Raw genomic sequence first — 18,905 nt, 5'->3', positions numbered from 1 at the left:
TCTTTTGTTGTAATCTCTGTCGATGCTGTGTAGCCTCTCTCCTCAATCGTGGCCGTCTGGATCTTCGTAGCTCTGGTGCTCGGTCAATGAGAGTGCCGGTAGTGGTCGAATGAGTGTGGGCCAAGCTCTGCAGTGATGGCTGCTCCTCTGGCTGTCCCATATCTAGTGAAAAGCTCTCTAGCTCTCCCCAGTGAAGTGTCCCTATATCTCTGTAGCTCATGTGGGGGAGCAGGAGAGAGAGCCCACTTGCTGTCCTATGCAATGAGAGTGAAGGAGAAGAGGAGAGAGGCGCTGTAGAAGCACACGCAGAGAAGAACGTGAGAGAGAGAGAGAGCTCGTTGAAAACTGGGAAAGAAAGCCTCGCTATGCATTTTGGGCTTCATCTTTGAGTATATGAGTAAGTGACTAGGGGGCCATTCACACTTGGGCCCCCTCACTTATAAGTCGTTTTAACTTATAAGTTATAAGTACAAGGCACTTAGGCCTTTATTCCCTAACAACCTCCCACCTAAAGGCAATGTACCTTGGGAGATCAAAGAATCAGCTAACTATGATACAACAGCTGATCATGCACTTACTCATCCAACACCCATCATCTGTCGGCAATATGCAAACCGCTCTGCTGGAAGACTCTTGGTCAAAATATCTGCAGGGTTGTCATCTGTGTGCACCTTGACAAGTGTAATGCTCTTGTCATCAAGCACACTCCTGATAAAATGATACTTCACCTCTATGTGCTTTGTCTTGGCATGAAAAACAGGATTCCTTGCAAGCATAATAGCACTCTGACTATCACAGTGTAGCACAGGAACCGGTGACTTAATGCCAAGCTCTTCTACCAAACGCATGAGCCACAAAGCTTCTTTGCATGCCTCAGTGGCAGCCACATACTCAGCCTCAGTGGTAGACAAAGCAACACATTTTTGCAGTCTAGAAATCCAAGAAACTGCACCTCCTGTGAATGTAAACACATATCCAGAGGTAGACTTCCTGCAATCTGGATGTCCAGCAAAATCTGCATCTGTGAAGCCATGCACAGATGTCTCACTCTTCCCAAAACAAATGCACAAGTCTTTAGTGCCTTTCAAGTATCTCAAGATACACTTCACTGCTTCCCAATGCTTTTTGCCAGGATTGCTCATGTACCTGCTTACCACTCTCACCGCAAATGCAATGTCCGGACGTGTAGCAACCATAGCATACATCAAACTGCCAACGGCTGATGCATAAGGAATCTTGGCCATTTCAGCCCGCATGTCATCTGTGTTTGGGCAGTCATGTGCAATCAGTTTTACATATGGAGGCAGCGGAGTACCAAGTGCCTTTCCCCCATCCATATGAAAACGATGTAGCACCTTATTGACATAATCTCGTTGAGATAGATACAGACGCCTGTTGATCCTATCTCGAGAGATACGCATGCCCAAAATATGATTAGCATTACCAAGATCCTGCATGTCAAAGCGATTCTTTAAGCTTTGCTGTAGTCCATCCAACTCTGTGACATTGTTACCCGCAATAAGCATGTCATCAACATACAAAATCAGCAATAGAAGAGATCCATCACTTGCCGTTTTGATATACAAACAGTGATCAGAATTACTTCTTTTGTATCCTTGAGACCTCATGAATGTATCAAACTTGTGATACCATGCACGGGGAGACTGTTTCAAACCATACAAGCTCTTCAAGAGTCTACATACTTTCTTCTCTTGCCCCTTTGACACAAAACCTTCTGGCTGCATCATATAGATCATCTCAAGCAAATCACCATGCAAAAACGCTGTTTTGGCATCCATTTGCTTTAACTCCATATCTTCAGAAGCAACCAGGCCTAGAACAAGACGTAATGTGGCAAGCTTTACAACAGGAGAAAAAATCTCATCAAAATCAACACCATGCTTTTGCTTGTACCCTTTAGCAACCAAACGTGCCTTGTACTTAGAAGAAGCATCAGATGTGACCTTGGTCTTGTAAACCCATTTACATGGCAGAGCGTTATGCCCTTTAGGCAAATCAACCAAGTCCCATGTATGGTTTTTCTCCAAAGACTGCATTTCCGAAACCATTGCTTTGAACCATTTCTTACTGTCTTCCCGTTGCATAGCCTCTTTATAGCAAGACGGCTCACCACAATCAGTAAGCATGACATAGTCCAAAGACGGTTCATATCTATCGGGGGGCCTTGTCACCCGAGTAGACCTACGCACCCAATGATCCATGACAGGTGGATTTTCAGCCTGTAAACCATCAAAAACAGCAGGCTGTTCAGCCGGTTGCATCGCAACAACGGGTGGTCTAGGAGCATCAACCTGTTCCCCTACCTGTGGTGCATCAATGGCAACTTGTTGGGGCTGATTTTCAGCAGCTAATGGCTGATTTTCAGCACCATTTTCAGCATGTAAAGGCTGCTGAACATTGGGCCTTCTTGGCTATCCATATGTAACATCTTCACGAAAAACAACCCGGCGCACTTCCTCGACCTTTGTGGGCTGTTTGTGCATGCAATTCTCATTGAAGATGATATCATTGCTGCGTATGATTTTCCGTAATGCGGGATCCCATAATCTATACCCCATTTCACCATCCTCACCATATCCTAGGAAAATGCATTTATGAGACTTTGGTTCTAGTTTGGTGCGCAGTTCACTCCGGATGTGAACATAGGCCTCACAACCAAACACTCTTAAATGTGCATATGAGGGTGGCTTGCCAGACCACACCTCCTCAGGCACCTTTCCACCCAAAGCCTTGCTAGGTGAGCGATTAATCAAGTGAATAGCTGTTTGTACAGCTTCTGCCCAAAAACCATGAGGTAATGCAGCATGTGACAGCATACTCCGAACTTTCTCCTGGATAGTCCGGTTCAACCTCTCTGCAACTCCATTCTGAGAGGGATTAAAAGGAGCCGTGAGCTCTCTTTTAATACCTTTAGTAGCACAAAAGTTAATAAATGCTTTTGATACATACTTCCCCCCATTGTCTGAGCGTAAAGACCTAAGCTTCTTGTCAGTTTGATTCTCAACAAACGCAAGAAACTTCTTGAAAGTATCCAAAACATCGCTTTTAGCACGTATTGGATACACCCACACCTTACGTGTAGCATCATCGATAAACGAGACAAAATATTTCTTTCCCCCTAAGGACAACTGTGGCATTTCACATACATCGGAATGCACTAAGTCTAACCTGTCAGACTTCAAAGAAACTGACCTTTTGTGCGGTGTTTGACTGTGCTTACCATAAATACAGTGCTCACAATGAGAAAAATCAGCATACCTCAAACACGGCAAATAACCACAACGAGACAGAGTTTGCATTCCTCTTTTACTCATGTGTCCCAACCGGCCATGCCACAAAGAAACACTTGGCTGCTCGGTTACGGCGACAACATGGTCACGCACACTAGATACATGCAAAGGATACAAAGTGTCCGATTTACAACCCTTGGCTACAATCCGGGCCCCTTTACAAATTTTCCACTTGCTATCACCAAAAGTGGTGTGATAGCCTGCATCATCTAGCTGCCCTGTACTAATCAAACTCTTCTTGAGTTGTGGCACATGACGCACTTTGTGTAAAACAAAAGTCATACCATCAGCAAAGGAAAACTGGACACTGCCAATACTTGCAATGTCACATGCATAGTTGTCTCCCAAATAAACAGTGCCCTGCACCTCACCTGAGTACTGTGTAAACCAATCCCTATGAGGTGTTACATGAAAGGAGGCACCTGAATCAAGAATCCAAGTATGCATGTCCACATCAGAACCCATAGCAAGGGTATGTGCATCCACAGAAGAGGCATTGAGTACATCAGTGCTGCTGTCACTGTCACAACTACTAGCAACATTGATTTCCTCAATCAACACAGTGCTCTTCTTGGCATTTCCCTTGTCCTTTGCATCAGTTTCAGCACCCTTGTTCTTCTCTTTCTTCCACTCATAGCATTCCCGTTTATAATGCCCTTTCTTTCCACAATGATGACACACAACATCTTTCCTACGAGATTTGCTGCGTGCCCTGTCCTTACTGTCAGATTTCTCCCTCTGTTGAGACCTGCCTCTCAAGTGCAATGGATTAGAAGACCCACCTGTGGTGTTCTTCCTGTTCATCTCTTCCATCAGGAGAGAACTCTCTACATCTGCATACTTAAGTGACGCACTTGAGTTACTAAGAGCTGTCCGGAATACATCCCAACTCTTGGGCAATGTGCATAGCAGAAAAGTAGCTTTGAACTCCTCATCAATCGTGAATTTTAGCTCTGTCAGTTGGCTGAAAATAGAATTGAATTCATTGAGGTGCACCGACATGTGCGTGCCCTCCTTCATGCGGAGATCCATAAGCTTCTTGAGCCAATACACTTTACTGGCAGCACTCTGCTGTGCATACAACTCGTCTAAACGCTTCCACATGCCCCATGCTGTCTGCTCATTCTCTACATTGAAGAGTAAATTGTCAGACACCGAAAGCATGATCGTGGAGCGAGCCAACTCGTCCACTTCTTCCCATTTTTCAACCTCCATATCAACCGGTTTCACACCCTGTAACTTAATAGGTTTCGCCTGTTTCTTCTGCAACATCACATTATAACATTGCTTCTTCCATATAGCAAAGTTATGGGCACCTTCAAGCTTGCGAATGTGCAACAAATTGCCACTTTCACTGCGAGAAGCCATTCTGAGTGATTGCAAACACTGAAACCCTGTTTTGCTGACCTAAACACGCCCAAATGTGCGCAATCGGGCTAAAAACAGCTTGCTGTTACAGAAAAACAGCGAGCAAATTTCACGCGAAATCACCCCAAAACAGCGTACATTCGCTGCCAAACCCTTACCAAAGGTTTCCACAAGGTGTATACATCATTTGCTTGCTGAAATTCCCTGTTTTAGGGCAAAAATCAGACCTGTAAACACCTGTTTTGCTGAATTTTCAGAACCTCGTTGGTGGAAACACCTGTAAGATTGACCTGTGAGACTTGCCCTAATGAAATTGCATCAAATTGACCCCGAAATTGGTCAATTTCAGCAGAAATAGGCTGCTGTTCGCCAGTTTTTGAAACCCTAATTTTGGGGAAACTGTCACCGGAGGTCGATTCTACACGGTGAGAGGATCCCTTCGCGACAGAGTTGATCGAAAACGGTTGAATATCCTTACTGCAGCGAGCAAAAACAGAATTCTGATCTGTGTTGCGAAGATGGCTCTCTTGGAAACCCTAAAGCTCTGATACCATGTGTGGGGGAGCAGGAGAGAGAGCCCACTTGCTGTCCTATGCAATGAGAGTGAAGGAGAAGAGGAGAGAGGCGCTGTAGAAGCACACGCAGAGAAGAACGTGAGAGAGAGAGAGAGAGAGCTCGTTGAAAACTGGGAAAGAAAGCCTCGCTATGCATTTTGGGCTTCATATTTGAGTATATGAGTAAGTGACTAGGGGGCCATTCACACTTGGGCCCCCTCACTTATAAGTCTTTTTAACTTATAAGTTATAAGTACAAGGCACTTAGGCCTTTATTCCCTAACAGCTCAAGTAGATATAGCCCAAGACATCTCTGATCCTCATAACTCATAACCCTGGAGAAAGGACCGAAACCCTTTCTGAATAAGCAGTGGAAGCGGCCCCGTATCTTATAATACACTGTGCAATGACATGTAATGTAGCTCTATCTCTAGCTCTAGCTGGCGTAAGCGGCATATCCTGCTGTTTGCTGGTATCCCTCTGAATCTACTAGTCTCAATCTCCAACTGATGTGAGGATGTGCATATTTGACCAATGGCATACCGCAAACCATGAGACATATGTGTGTGTCCATATAGCTGGGTCGAATCACAAACCCATCTCGTGTGAGGTGGAGAAGATGCTCTCTATAGAAAGCCATCTTCGTGCCCATTGTGTTGATTTGGGGGATTATGGCTCTATACAGATCAGTGATGGGACATGTACGCACCCGTGAGGGGATATCTAATTTAGTTCACTCCACCATTGGGGTGAAACAAGGTTGCCCATTGTCTCCTACTCTATTTGGTATGTATGTTGATGAGGTGTCTGATTACATTGACAGAGAGGGTGATAGAGGTGCCCAGCTGGTAGGGACGTGGATCCCATAGTTGTTAAATGCTGATGATATTGTGTTGATCTCTGACTCACCAAAGGGTATGCTGCGATAGCTGGATGCATTACACAGTTTTGCAAAGGATAGTGGATTATCTGTAAACCTTGGTATAACCAAGGTTATTGTGTTTAACACCACACCTCAGTGGATCAGGAGATCAGCACCGACTTTCACTTATGGTCAGGAGATTGTAGAGTATACAGATGCATACACTTACCTTGGGCTTGTCTTCACTGGGCTGAGGTTTTCTTTGGGGAGAGCAGCAGAGACTAGACGAGAGAGAGAGAGAGAGAGAGAGAGAGAGAGAGAGGTTTATTGTGTCGGTTTTGCAGAAGTTTTTATTTGCTGGAAGGCTTATTTTTGGACCAGATGTTAAGTCCTTGTTTCTGACGATCTCTCTGATTATCGTGCCAGTGGTGATATTCTGCATATTTGTTGGGAAACATCTTCTACATAGGTTTTCAAACTACAATAGCGGGATTGCTATTATGGTGGTGACTGTGGCTCTTACAATACATGTAAGTTTTTTGGCTAGTCACTGGTTTCCTGTGAACTGAAAAAGGTTTTGTAGAGAATGGTAAAGGCTTTAGGGGGATTTCCAGGCTTTTCTCTCGCTTATATGCAGACATGAGGGTATATTTGATTTCAATGGGTAATGTATTCTCAGGATTTACGACGTAAAATGAACAATGAAATTAAAGTTGGGCCCTCTTTTTTTTCTAACAAATGATAAGGGCTTGTCGTTTGATCTCATTACTCATGATTTTGCTGTTTGGTTTAAGACATTGGTGAGATTTTTGGAAGACATCTGATCTCAATTTAGATATTGTCGTAAATCTTGCAGTTGAGCATATAGAGCCAATTGCGAAGGCTCACACACCTTGATAATAGAATAGAAGGTGTATAATGCACGCACTTAATTAAGTTTTGTACCTTGAACCTCATATTGTGTGCCTTTTTTTTTCCCCCTTTTCCTAGTTTCTCGGTTTTGGGGGGGGGGGGGGGGGGGAGATCCTAAAGTTTACTGCTGATTTCAAATGTTTTCTGGGTGTTTTTGTCTGTTTCGGAACATGTGTCCCCTGCTCCAGTATGAAATCCTGAAGGGAATTCTAAGGTTTCTACTGATTGTATGTGCTCCGCTCCTGGAGGAAGTGGATCTATCAATGAAAAAATGAGATGCTGAAAGAATGGAGTTATGAAGTATGCTGCCAGGTTGGGTTGCAAAGTGGTTTTGTCTTGCCGCATGCTTAAGCAAGGATAAGGAAGTGAAATGCAGCATTGGTTTTTAGAGATGGCCATACATGATACGGTACCTATTACTGTGTCCACAGAAACCCTGCACTGTTGCAGTCCTTGACCAGGTCTTAAACAAGGTACTGTATGTGAAAGGTGGCATGTAAGCATTTCTGATCTGGACTATAGTGTGCTCTAATCAGTGTTATATGACTGGTGGAAGAATTTGATTGGGACAAGAATGAAAGATAGGGAGCAAGTCAAACATTTAGGAACAAGGTAATCTTGTTACATGTGCTTTATTGGAAGACAGGGTCTTCTGTTGCTTCACTTGAACTGCTGTATTGATAGGGCAAATTATGTTGCAATGAGCAGGATTTCAGTGCTGGCTAATGAGGCCTTGGTATTGGTGGAAGCCTGTATAGTGTAAAAGTTTATTTTGATCAATGGGAATGGGCTGCTTTCTTGCATGTGCCAACATAAGCATTGGTTGTCAGAGAAGTAGCTAAGCCCATCGAATGCTATAGCCTTCACTGCTTTACCTCTAGAATTTTTCTTTCGTTTTACAAGGTGTTGATAATTTATCTTCTTGACTGTAGAATGTCTGTGGGCCCAGAACCTTTTTTTTTTGGGTTTTTGCTTTGTTTACGATTTTGACTTTTTAGTCATGGTTATCAGGTTCTTGTGGTTCTCTTGCTCACTTCAAGTAGAGACCCTGGCATCATACCACGTAGTGCACACCCGCCGGAGCCAGAAGATTATGATTCATCAGCATCTCCCGCAGATTGGTCTGGAGGGCAGACACCACGGTGGCGGTTGCCCAGAACCAAGGATGTCATCGTGAATGGGGTTACTGTCAAAGTGAAGTACTGTGATACTTGCATGCTGTATCGCCCTCCTCGTTGCTCACATTGCTCTATTTGTAATAATTGTGTTGAGAGGTTCGATCATCACTGTCCATGGGTTGGACAATGCATTGGCCAGGTATGCTGTAGTTTTTTGCAGAAGCATAAGCATCCAACCACCTTTTTGTGTGCATGCCTAAGAAGAACCTTGACTTTATGTGTCATACGACTATGTGTGCAGAATATTCTAATCACTTTAGTCGACACATTTTGACTCTCTGATTACTGTGTTACACTTAAAGGACGCACATGTTTCTAAGCCAGTTTTGATATATGTATAGTTCTCTGACATCTTATGAAAGTCAATGCCCAATTTTTTTTCCGGTTTAAGACACAAAGCCTTCAAGGGATAGGTAATATGTTTTTGTCTCCGTGTGCAGCGAAACTATCGCTTCTTCTTCATCTTTGTTGCATCAGCGACGGTGCTCTGTATGTATGTGTTTGCAATGTCAGCACTGCACATAAAATTTGTAATGGATGGAGATGAGCATTCGAAGAGACCTCGCACTGTCTGGCAAGCCATAGCAGAAGCTCCAGCCTCAATGGTTTTGATTATATATACATTCATTGCTGTCTGGTTTGTTGGTGGTCTTACTGTCTTCCATCTCTATCTCATAAGCACCAATCAGGTACTCCAATTGTTAAGATATCATTTATGATTATAAAATTAAAGGAAGGACTGCAATGATTGTGAGTTCGGACAATTACACTCCACACTAAAGGCAATGTTTGATATTTTAAGCAGATAATGTTGTTTTGCATAGTGTGGCACTCTCTTTCAATACTTTGCACCTGTCTAGGATCTACAGATCCCTGATTGATAACCGCAATGTGAACCAGTGAGATAAGTCGGAACTAAAAGTTCTATTAGCTATTTGTGGATTGTGGCAATATGATTAACTCTTAATTCTGCGCCAAGCCCAAAATAGTTACAGTTGAAGGGTTTGGTATAGTTGCACATATATCCCCCCCCCCCCCCCCCCCCCCAAAAAAAAAAAAAAAAGGCGCGATCATGCTGCTATTATGCACATGATATCACTTCTAGACGATCAAATACTGCTGGACAGAGAAATTAGCAATTTGAGAGTAGTAGGGAATAATCAATACAGGTATACAAAACTTAGGACACTGAAACAGAAATGCAGCTTTTATACTCAAGATCTGCCAGATACAGCAACCAGCAGGGAGAACTTTGCTCATAGAAGCCAATTTTTGTGGCAGAACCCTCCACATCTGCATCCAATGGCTGGGGACTGTTGGCCACAAAAATGGAAAGAAAGCCATCGACAAGCTGAATACAAGGAGATCACAGGAGCATGACGGACTACTAGCAGAGCACTTCATACATGCCAGAGACACAGTAATAGATCTACTAGAGAGAAATGAAATGAAATGAAATGAAATGTTATATTAACGTCTTCAAAAGGCCATAGTGACCTATGAGACCAGAAAGTTACAAGGTGGTGGATCTAATACAAAGTCAGAGTAACAAAACAACCTAACAACAGTACAAAACAAAGATATATATTATGGGATTTTAGATTGGTCGATGTGAGCTAAGCCGAAAACTAAGCAAAAAAGGGCAGCTAGTTTGGATAGCTGAATCACAAAAGATCTAGCATCGGTTGTTGGCGAATCTCATCAATTTCCTCCATGGTTAGTAGTCTGACCGGGTGTCGTGCATGCCTGGCCAGCGTGCTCTGAATCTTTTGACGTAGCCTCCGTTGATGCTGTGTAGTCCTGCACAGTCGTGGGTGCCTGGATTTCCCCAGTTCAATCGCTCGGTCAATCAGTGTGCCTCTGGTGTGAGACGGGGGGAGCTCTGCTGTGGGAGTGGCTCTTGCGGATGTCCCGTGTCTGCTCTGAAGAAGTCTGTAATCCGTCTTTGAGAGAGAGAGAGAGAGAGAGAGAGAGAGAGAGAGAGAGAGAGAGAGAGAGAGAGAGAGAGAGAGAGAGAGAGAGAGAGAGAGATGTTATGAAAATGAAATGTTTATATTAACGTCTTCAAAAGACCAAAGTGACCTATGAGACCAGAAAGTTACAATGTGGTGGATCTGATACAAAGTAAGAGTAACAAGATGACAAAATGACAATAAAATACTGTAGAATCCTAAACTGCTAGGTGTGAACTAAGCAGCTAAACAGCTAGCTGGGATAGCTAGATCACAAGGAGATCCAGCATCGGTCGCTGGCGGATCTCATCAATCTCCTGCATGGTCAGTAGTCTGACCGGGCGTCGTGCACGTCGAGCCAAAGTGATCCGAATCCTCTGATGCAGCATCCGTCGATGTTGTGTAGTCCTCCGCAGTCGTGGGCGTCTGGATCTCCCCAGCTCAGTCGCTCGGTCGATCAGTGTGCCTCTGGTGTAAGGCGACGAGCTCTGTTGTGGTAGTAACTCCTCTGGGTGTCCAGTGGCAGCTCTAAAGAAGTCTGTGATTTGTCTCTGAGACTGGTTAGTCTCTCCTCTCATCAGGCTCTCTCTGTGTCTGTGCAGCTTGAGCAAAAACAAACCCAGGCATCTCTGATCCTCGTACCGCATGACTCTAGAGAATGGTCCAAAGCCCTCTCTGAACAAGCAATGGAAGCGGCCTCGTATCTCGTAGTAGACCGGGCAGTGGCGTGTGTAGTGCAACTCTGTCTCAGGCTCGATGTCACACAGGGGGCATGTCCTGGCCTCTACTGGTACTCCGCTGTATCTCCCAGGCTCGATCCGCAGCTGGTGTGAAGATGTGCGTATCTGGCCAATAGCACATCGTATCCCATGAGACAAGTGGGTGTCCATGTATTTGGGCCTCGTCACAAAACCATCCTCCATAAGCTGGAGGAGATGCTCTCTGTAGAAAGCCATCTTCGTGCCCAGCTCCTGTGCTGGCTGTATCCATGTCCTCTTGGTGTCTAACTGAGTCAAGTCTTGGCGAATGAGCCTGGTGGTCTCGGACTGTGTAAGAGTCAAAGAGGGCGCATCCAGTGAGTACTGGAAGGGAGGCAATCTGTCTATGCTGAACCCATGCGCTTGAAACCATGATGTCATCTCCCCATACCAGCAAGCTGTATCTCCCTGCATGGCTAATTGTCGAGAGGACTCAAGTGCAAGGCGTGCATATTTGTCTCTGGGAAGTTCCCACATGCAGTGTATGAAGGAGACAGATCGGGGGGGGGGGGGGGGAGGGAGAGAGAGAGAGAGAGAGAGAGAGAGAGAGAGAGAGAGAGAGAGAGAGATGAAGAAATGAAATGAAATGCTATATTAATGTCTTCAAATGGCCAAAATGACCTATGAGACCACAAAGTTTCAACATGGTGGAATCTAGTACAATGTCTTGGTACAAAAGATAAAAAGTGGGGTGCTGAAAAAAATATCAAAAATCCCTACCTACTAGATGGTAAATTGGGGGGGGGGGGGGGGGGGGGGGGGTTTGCTCATACAACATCTGATACAGGGCTGAGACATAAGTGATACAAGGGCAAATACAAGAGCGAGCATGATATACAATCCTCATCGGGATTAGAGGACGTCCATCATCGGTTGCTGGCGGATCTCATCAATCTCTTCCATGGTAAGTAGTCAGACCGGGCGTCGTGCATATCGGGCCAAGGTGACCCAAATCCGCTGATGTAGTCTCCGCCGATGTTGTGTAGTCCTCTTGAGCCGTGGGCGCCTTGATCTCCCGAGCTCAATCGCTCAGTCGATCAGCGTGCCTCTGGTGTGAGGAGTGTATGAGCTCTATTGTGGTCGTTGCACCTCCGATTGCACAATATCCGCTCTATAGAAGAAGTCTGTGATCCTCTCTGAGATTGGCTAGCCTCTCCTCTCAACAAGCTCTCTGTGTGTCTTTGTAGCTCCATCAAGAACAATCCCAGACATCTCTGGTCCTCATACCCCGTGACTTTGGAAAGCGGTCCAAACCCTCTCCGAACAAGCAATGAAACGACCTCGTATCTTATAGTAAATTGGGCAATGGCATACATAGTGCAACTCTGTCTCAGCCTTCGTATGACAAAGGGGACATGTTCTGGCCTCTGCTAACACTCCGATGTATCTGTCGGTCTCCACCGAATTTGGTGTGAAGATGCACGTATCTAGCAAATAGCACACCGTATCCCGTGAGATAAGTGGGTGTCTATGTATCTGGGCCTCACCACAAAACATCCTCAGTGAGCTGGAGAAGATGCTCCCTATAGAAAGCCATCTTCGTGGCCAACTCTTGTGTCGACTGAATCCAAGTCCTCCTGGTATCCAGCTGAGTCATGTCATTGCGAATGAGCCTGGTGGTCTTGGACTGTGTAAGAGTTCTAGAGGGGACATCCAATAAATACTGGAAGGGGGGTAGTCTATCCATGCTGAATCCATGTAGCCAAACCATGATGTCATCTCTCCATACCAGCATGTCGTGTCTCCTTGCAAAGCTAACTATCGAGAGGTGTCAAGTGCTAAGCGGACATATCTGTCTCTGGGAAGGTCCCTGTCACCAGCGTGTGACAACTATCTATCCTTTTTGTTGATTTCTTTCTTATTATCTATTTACTTTCACTTTTTGGAAACACCCCTCGGGAAATCTAACTGCCTTGCATTGCATAACTAGTGTGGAACTGTCCAGAGGGAGTCGAAGCCTGAGGGCAAGAGAGCACTAAGGTTGGACAAGGACTATGGTTAGCCAAGTGGGGTCATTGACTAGCCAAAGTGGAATCCTTTGCTACAGAGGCTACATTTCAGTTCTGGATGTGGTCGCAGTGTACAAAGAAGGTCGGATGACCTAGAAAGATACAATGGCAGCATCTCCTAAAATTTAGGGAACTGCTATTTTGGGACCTGAAAATGTGTTGACGTCATTACCTCCGGAATGACAAGGGGAACATTTTCTTACTCTGCCGTGAAGTCAACTGGGCAACCGGTTGGGAGATTTTTAGGCGGCAACCCCGAAACGGGAAAATGCTTGTAAATGTGCCAAGTGGCACATTCTGGTGCACTTGCCTCATGCAACAAGAAGCGGCGCTGAATTTAGGAGGGGGAGAGCCTCATTTTCAGATTTTGTCACAGGTCAAGAGCTATGGAGTGCTTGCTTTCCCTCTTATGCACAGTGCGGTGCCAGGAGTGATGCCCTGCACGCTACGCACTGCCCTCTCTCTCCCCTTTGGCAGTATGTTATGCCCCTCTAGTGGGCTCTTCATTTGACCAATGTACAGTTGTGTGGGTTCATGCGCGATTGCCGAGGCAAGAGCCTCTTGCACAGGTACAGGATTAGCTAGCGGCTAATCCCCCCGCAGGTACATGTGAATTCGGAGAGGTTTCACGCCAGAAATCCGTTCGATTCAAAGGGCAAGTAGCCCTACAGGTGCGGGAGCTCGAGGACTTGCTACGGATGCGACCGGCATGCGAAACGGAGCCCGAAACAGTAAATTACAGCCTGCTGTGTATTTTTGCAGGTTTAGGGTTTTGGCCCTAAACGGACCCTAATACCCCCAGGAGGTTCGGGGACGCAAGGGAACCGTTGTACAGGTGATCTGGCGCATTTTCAGGGCTGAAAACAGAGAATTCAGCGTGCTGCAGATTCTCGCCAGGTTTTGCAAAGTGCCCGTATGCGTCGGGAAAGTCGGCCAATGCGTGGGAATACTGACTGTGAAGGGTTCTAGTACAGTTATGCTGCCGAAATCGGGCTGGAACAGTGGAAATTCAGCCGAGTTTGTGCGGGGCAGCTTGTAGGGAACCACAGCGTTTATTCCCTCTTTTGAACAATAAAGAAATACCGAAAGGGGCGCCTAAGTTAGGGGCCAATCTGGTGTCCGTCTACTCATACAGGTGCAATCTAGCAGCCTGTATCCCTCTCCCCTTTGTTGTGTCTTGAAAGTACAGGTAAAATAGACGACTAATAATGGGTGAAAGCTAAATCAAGGTTTAAAGTAAAGTCTACCGCCCTTTTTGGATTGAACAGGCCGGTTTCATGGTTCCATCGACGTGGTATAAAGGAGACTGATCTGGTAAGCGCCTCAACCGCTATGGGGGGGGGGCAGCTAGCTCTGCTCGAATAATGTCATGTGGTATTGAAGCCTTGGCTCTAATAAGCCGTGCAATCATAGAGACCAGAGGCTTCTCCATACCTCCCCATCCATCAGTGCGACCTTTCCTCCCGTGATGGTCCACGGAAGGCCCCCATATCTGAACTCCGTATAACAATGCAGAAGCCACTAGAGTGTCATAAAGCCAGAGCGTAGTCCGAGGCTCTTGATTGGATCTGTGAACACATCCTCTCCAATTCACCCAATGTTGCATAGACTCTAGTCAATCTTGTCTCTGTTGCTCTCCTTAATGAAAATATAGGCCCAGTGAAGATCACCCCCAGATAGTGTGATGTATACTCCACTGTCTCATGATTGTATGTGAATGTCGGTGCTGATTTCCTAATCCACTATGGAGTGGTGTTAAACACCATAACGTTGGTTTTGCTAAGGTTGACAGACAAACCACTATCATGAGTAAACGTGTGCAATGCATCCAAATGACACCGCGTCCCTGTTGGAGTCAAAAATCAACACAATATCATCATCATATAACAATAGTGGAATCCACGTCCTTGCCAACCTGCCACCTCTATCACCATCTTTCTCAATGTAGTCTGAAATTTCATCCACATACATACCAAGTAGTATAGGAGATAGTGGGCATCCCTATTTCACCCCAATAGTGGAGTGAACTAAAGTAGATAGCCCTTGTGATGTGTGTACATGTCCCACTACTGACCAGTATAGTGCCATGATCCCCCAAATCAGCTCTATGGGCACTCTGTAACAAACTTGGACACTCCAAGTCAAGAATCAACCGCGACAGCACCAAATAACCACTTCAAAACAATTCACAGATCACAATAGATTTGCACTGGCCCGGCGGAGTTCCGTGCCTAGAGATATTGGCCCCAAAGACTGGCGCCCCTTTCGGTATTTCTTTTTATATTAATCAATCATCAAAGTACAAGAGAGCGGTTAGGGTTTCACTCTCAGACTCTGCGTCCAGATGCTCTGAGAAGTGAGGCCCTCACCACTAATTTAAAGGTTACAAGGGATGCCCAAAAGCCGAGCCCCAAAAGCTTTTAAAATCAAAAGCATCAGTTCTCTCTCTCTCTCTCTTAGAGAGTCTTTTCTCTTTTTTTTTTTTTAAAAAGCAAAAGCAAAATTCACGTCGCTCATCATTTTCCAAAAAAAAAATAAAAATAATTTTTTTTTTAATAATCCGTCTCTGCGATTTCTGGAAATTAGGGTTTTTTGGCAAAATTTAGGGTTTGCAGGAATTTTAGGGTTTCTGGCAGAAATTAGGGTTTCTGCTGTCCGCCACGTCATCACTTTGTGACATACCCTCCTCTTGAAAGCATTGTAATCGACCGCGATTACGCCTGCAAAACCGACAACAGCCATAAACCGTCTTAGCAGACACTGACTGTTAGTACCTACGTACTAGGAACGCACATCTAGCACATGTACAAAATCGACAGTCACATCACACGACATCACAGGACATCACCAGACATCACAGGACATCACATGACATTCAACATTCATTCGGATCTTAGACCATGATTTATCGGCAATGTAGCTAGCAATCACATCTAGGTCCAATCGGGACCTCATCGATGTCCGATTGACTAACCCCTATTGCAACCATGTCTATTCGAGATCAAGTAGACCAAAATGCTGCAGTCATTTCGTCTACCAGTTCCTGCACTCACAAGAAGTCAAGAACAAATCAGTATCATAATCAGGAATTCCATTTCATAAAGTCATCCAGCAGAATACTGTCAGCTCTCAGTATCCCTGAATCTCAAAGAGACATCAGTGACTTTAGTATCAAAATCGAGGCATCTGTTGACAAGGGAGCGGAGTAACTCCCCTCTTGTGCATCCCACTGCACCAGATCTTCGGCCAAGCTGAGTTCTGGGTTCCGTTTGGAGTAGACTATGCTAAACCAAAACATCGAGGTAAAGTTTCACAATCTGAGGAGTATCTGCTAGGTCCTCCTCCTCCATCCACTTCGCATCAAATGCAGGAAAGTTCTTGAACTTAACCAAGAACCCGCCTTCGGACTTTACCCTTCTTCGTATCATTATGTGCCTAAATCTTTTCAGGAACAAGGATCTCCTCGTTTTCTTCCACTTTGGGTTGCTCATCAGGCTCCCCATCATCAGGCACATCACCCTTAACAGGTTTCAAGAGACTCACATGCAATGCATTGTGAATCCTCCAAGTATCTTGCAGTTCCAATCGGAAGGAGACATCATTTATCTTGTCAGTAATCTGGAAAGGTCTGTAGTATCACATACTAAGCTTTGGAAAAAGCCTCTCCTTTCCCTTTTTCTTTCTTAGGCGTGCCTTCTCAAAAGTAAGAGCACCCAATCATCCTCCTTCAGTTTCCAATTGCGACGATGGCGATCCGCTGCCTTTTTCTGTCGTTCTTGAGACTTCTGTAAAGTCTCGCGAACCTTGGCAAAAGCCGTATCCAAATCTCGCGAATATTCATCCGCTTCAAATTTCTAATCTTTCGTGCTCAGGAAGGATGGAACCTTCGCAGCAGTTTCAACAATCTCTCATGGCGTCTTCCCCGTCGAAGAGTGTATCGTGTTATTTTAGGCAAATTCCACCAAAGGTAAGTTCTTTTCCCATTGAGTCTTCTAATGCGAGATACAAGACTTCAATAAATCTAAAATCACTGAATTGGCAATCTCAGATTCCCCGTCAGTCTGCAAGTGGAACGATGACGAGAACTGCAACCGCGTGCCAATGTTCTCCCAAATTGCCTTCCAAAACAAACTCATAAATCTGGGGTCTCTATCGGAGACAATCGTCTCAGGCGTGCCATGTAATCGGAAAATCATCGTGATCATTCTGTATTCTCGGGAGATAAAAAAAAATGAAATCCATTTCAATATTTTCCTAGGGGCGGGTGGGTATGGGTAAAGGCTGTAACAATCCCTGTGCCTTATGTCTGTCAAACTTGACCTTCTGGTATACCAAGCAACTGCGCACAAACTCTTCCACATCCTTCTTCAGTCTCCGCCAAAAGAAATCTCTCTCTACCCCTTTCATGGTGGTAGCAATGCCGCGGTGACCCGTAAAAGGTGGACAGTGGCAATCAGTCATAACCTTTTCCCTCAACGGCTGTGCAACTCACAACATAGTCTTTTTCATCAAGTAGCCTTCCCGAAGGGAGTATCCAGCTATTGTTTCCCCATCTCGTATCCGTGTGAAAATATCTGCAAAATCTGTATCTGTGGCACACTGATCGACCATATCCTCGAAGCTCCTATGATGTATCGCGGAAATAGCCAGAACCAACGGTTTCCGAGACAAAGCATCTGCCACCACATTCTTCTGTCCCTGCACATGGACGATCTGGAAGTGGAACTGTGACAAGATGTTCACCCAGCGCATCTGCTTTTCCGAAAGCTGCTTCTGTGACAAGAAGTAGCGCAAACTCTGATGGTCTGTAAAGACAGTAAAATCCGCTCCGAGTAGGTAATGCCGCCACTGAGTAAGAGCATGGATAACCGCCAAAAGCGCTTTCTCATAGATCTGTGCTGTCATCTGCGGCCTAGAGAACAAACGGCTCTCGTAAGCTATGACATGGCCTTCTTGCATCAAGACCGCACCCAGACTACGACCACAAGCATCACAAAATACTTCAAATGACTTCTGCAAGTCCGGCAAAGTCAAAATAGGTCCCGTAGTCAATTTTTCTTTCAACGTCTGAAAGGCAGTCACCTCTGGGGGTCCCCACGAAAAAGGTACTCCTTTCTGTGTCAAGGTATGCAAAGGGGAAGCAACCTCTGCAAACTTTCGTATGAACCGCCTGTAGTACGAACACAGTCCCAAGAAGCTTCTAACTTCATGGACATTCCTCAAATCGGGCCAATCACGGATAGTCTCTATCTTGGCCGGGTCCATTCGCACTCCTGCTGCTGACACAATGTCTCCCAAAAAGTGTATCTCTAGTAGGAAAAATTCACTTTTCTTTGCATTAATCACTAACGTGTGATCTCGTAATGCCTGAAAGACTTGAAGCAGATGATCTCTGTGTTCTGCCTCATTCTTGGAGAAAACAATGATGTCGTCAAAGAAAGTGCCAACAAATAGCCTGTACTCTCGAAAAATCCTATCCATCATCCGGTTAAATGTCGCAGGAGCATTGGTTAAGCCAAAAGGCATCACCAAAAACTCAAATAACCCAAAAGTCGTCCGAAAAGCTGTCTTGTAGACATCTCCTGGTGCTATCTTGATCTGATGATATCCACTCTATAAGTCAATCCTGCTAAAGCACGAGGATCCCTATAACTTGTCGAGTATATCATCGATCCTAGGAATCAGAAATCTGTTCTTGATGGTGATTTCGTTGAGAGTGCTATACTCGATGCACATTCTCCAAGATCCGTCTTTCTTCAAAACCAACAACACTGGAGAGCAATACGGTGAAGTACTAGGCTGGACAAGACCCTTTTCCAAGAGGTCTTTCACTGAGTTCATAATCTTTTCATTCTGTACTCGGCTCACACGATAAGGTGGCCGATTCGGTGGCGTGCTTCCAGATATCAGATCAATGGTATGATCTTCAGGCCCTCTCAAAAGCAATCGGCATGAGCGTGGAGAAAAAAATCTTGGCGTTCTTTTCTTCAGGTCAAAACAT

At 45.1% G+C, this 18,905-nt stretch overlaps 1 protein-coding gene across 3 annotated transcripts in view; it reads left to right on the top strand.

Annotated features, from left to right (window-relative positions):
• LOC147423021 (protein S-acyltransferase 8-like) overlaps positions 1-18,905 on the top strand; it is a 78,879-nt gene that overhangs the window by 42,601 nt on the left and 17,373 nt on the right. For 2 of the 3 annotated variants that reach the window (XM_086502271.1, XM_086502270.1), the window contains 3 exons: positions 6,440-6,625; positions 8,019-8,324; positions 8,626-8,874. In XM_086502271.1, the coding sequence (XP_086358397.1) occupies positions 6,440-6,625; positions 8,019-8,324; positions 8,626-8,874 (741 nt within the window). The remainder of the gene's footprint in view (positions 1-6,439; positions 6,626-8,018; positions 8,325-8,625; positions 8,875-18,905) is intronic. The other variant, XM_086502272.1, reaches the window with a different exon arrangement.

Source organism: Adiantum capillus-veneris, chromosome 26 (assembly GCF_014529385.1).
Source record: "Adiantum capillus-veneris isolate H3 chromosome 26, ASM1452938v2, whole genome shotgun sequence".
Lineage (NCBI taxonomy): Eukaryota > Viridiplantae > Streptophyta > Polypodiopsida > Polypodiales > Pteridaceae > Adiantum > Adiantum capillus-veneris.
Note: the sequence above shows the minus strand (reverse complement) of the source record. Positions and strands in the feature narration are given on the sequence as shown.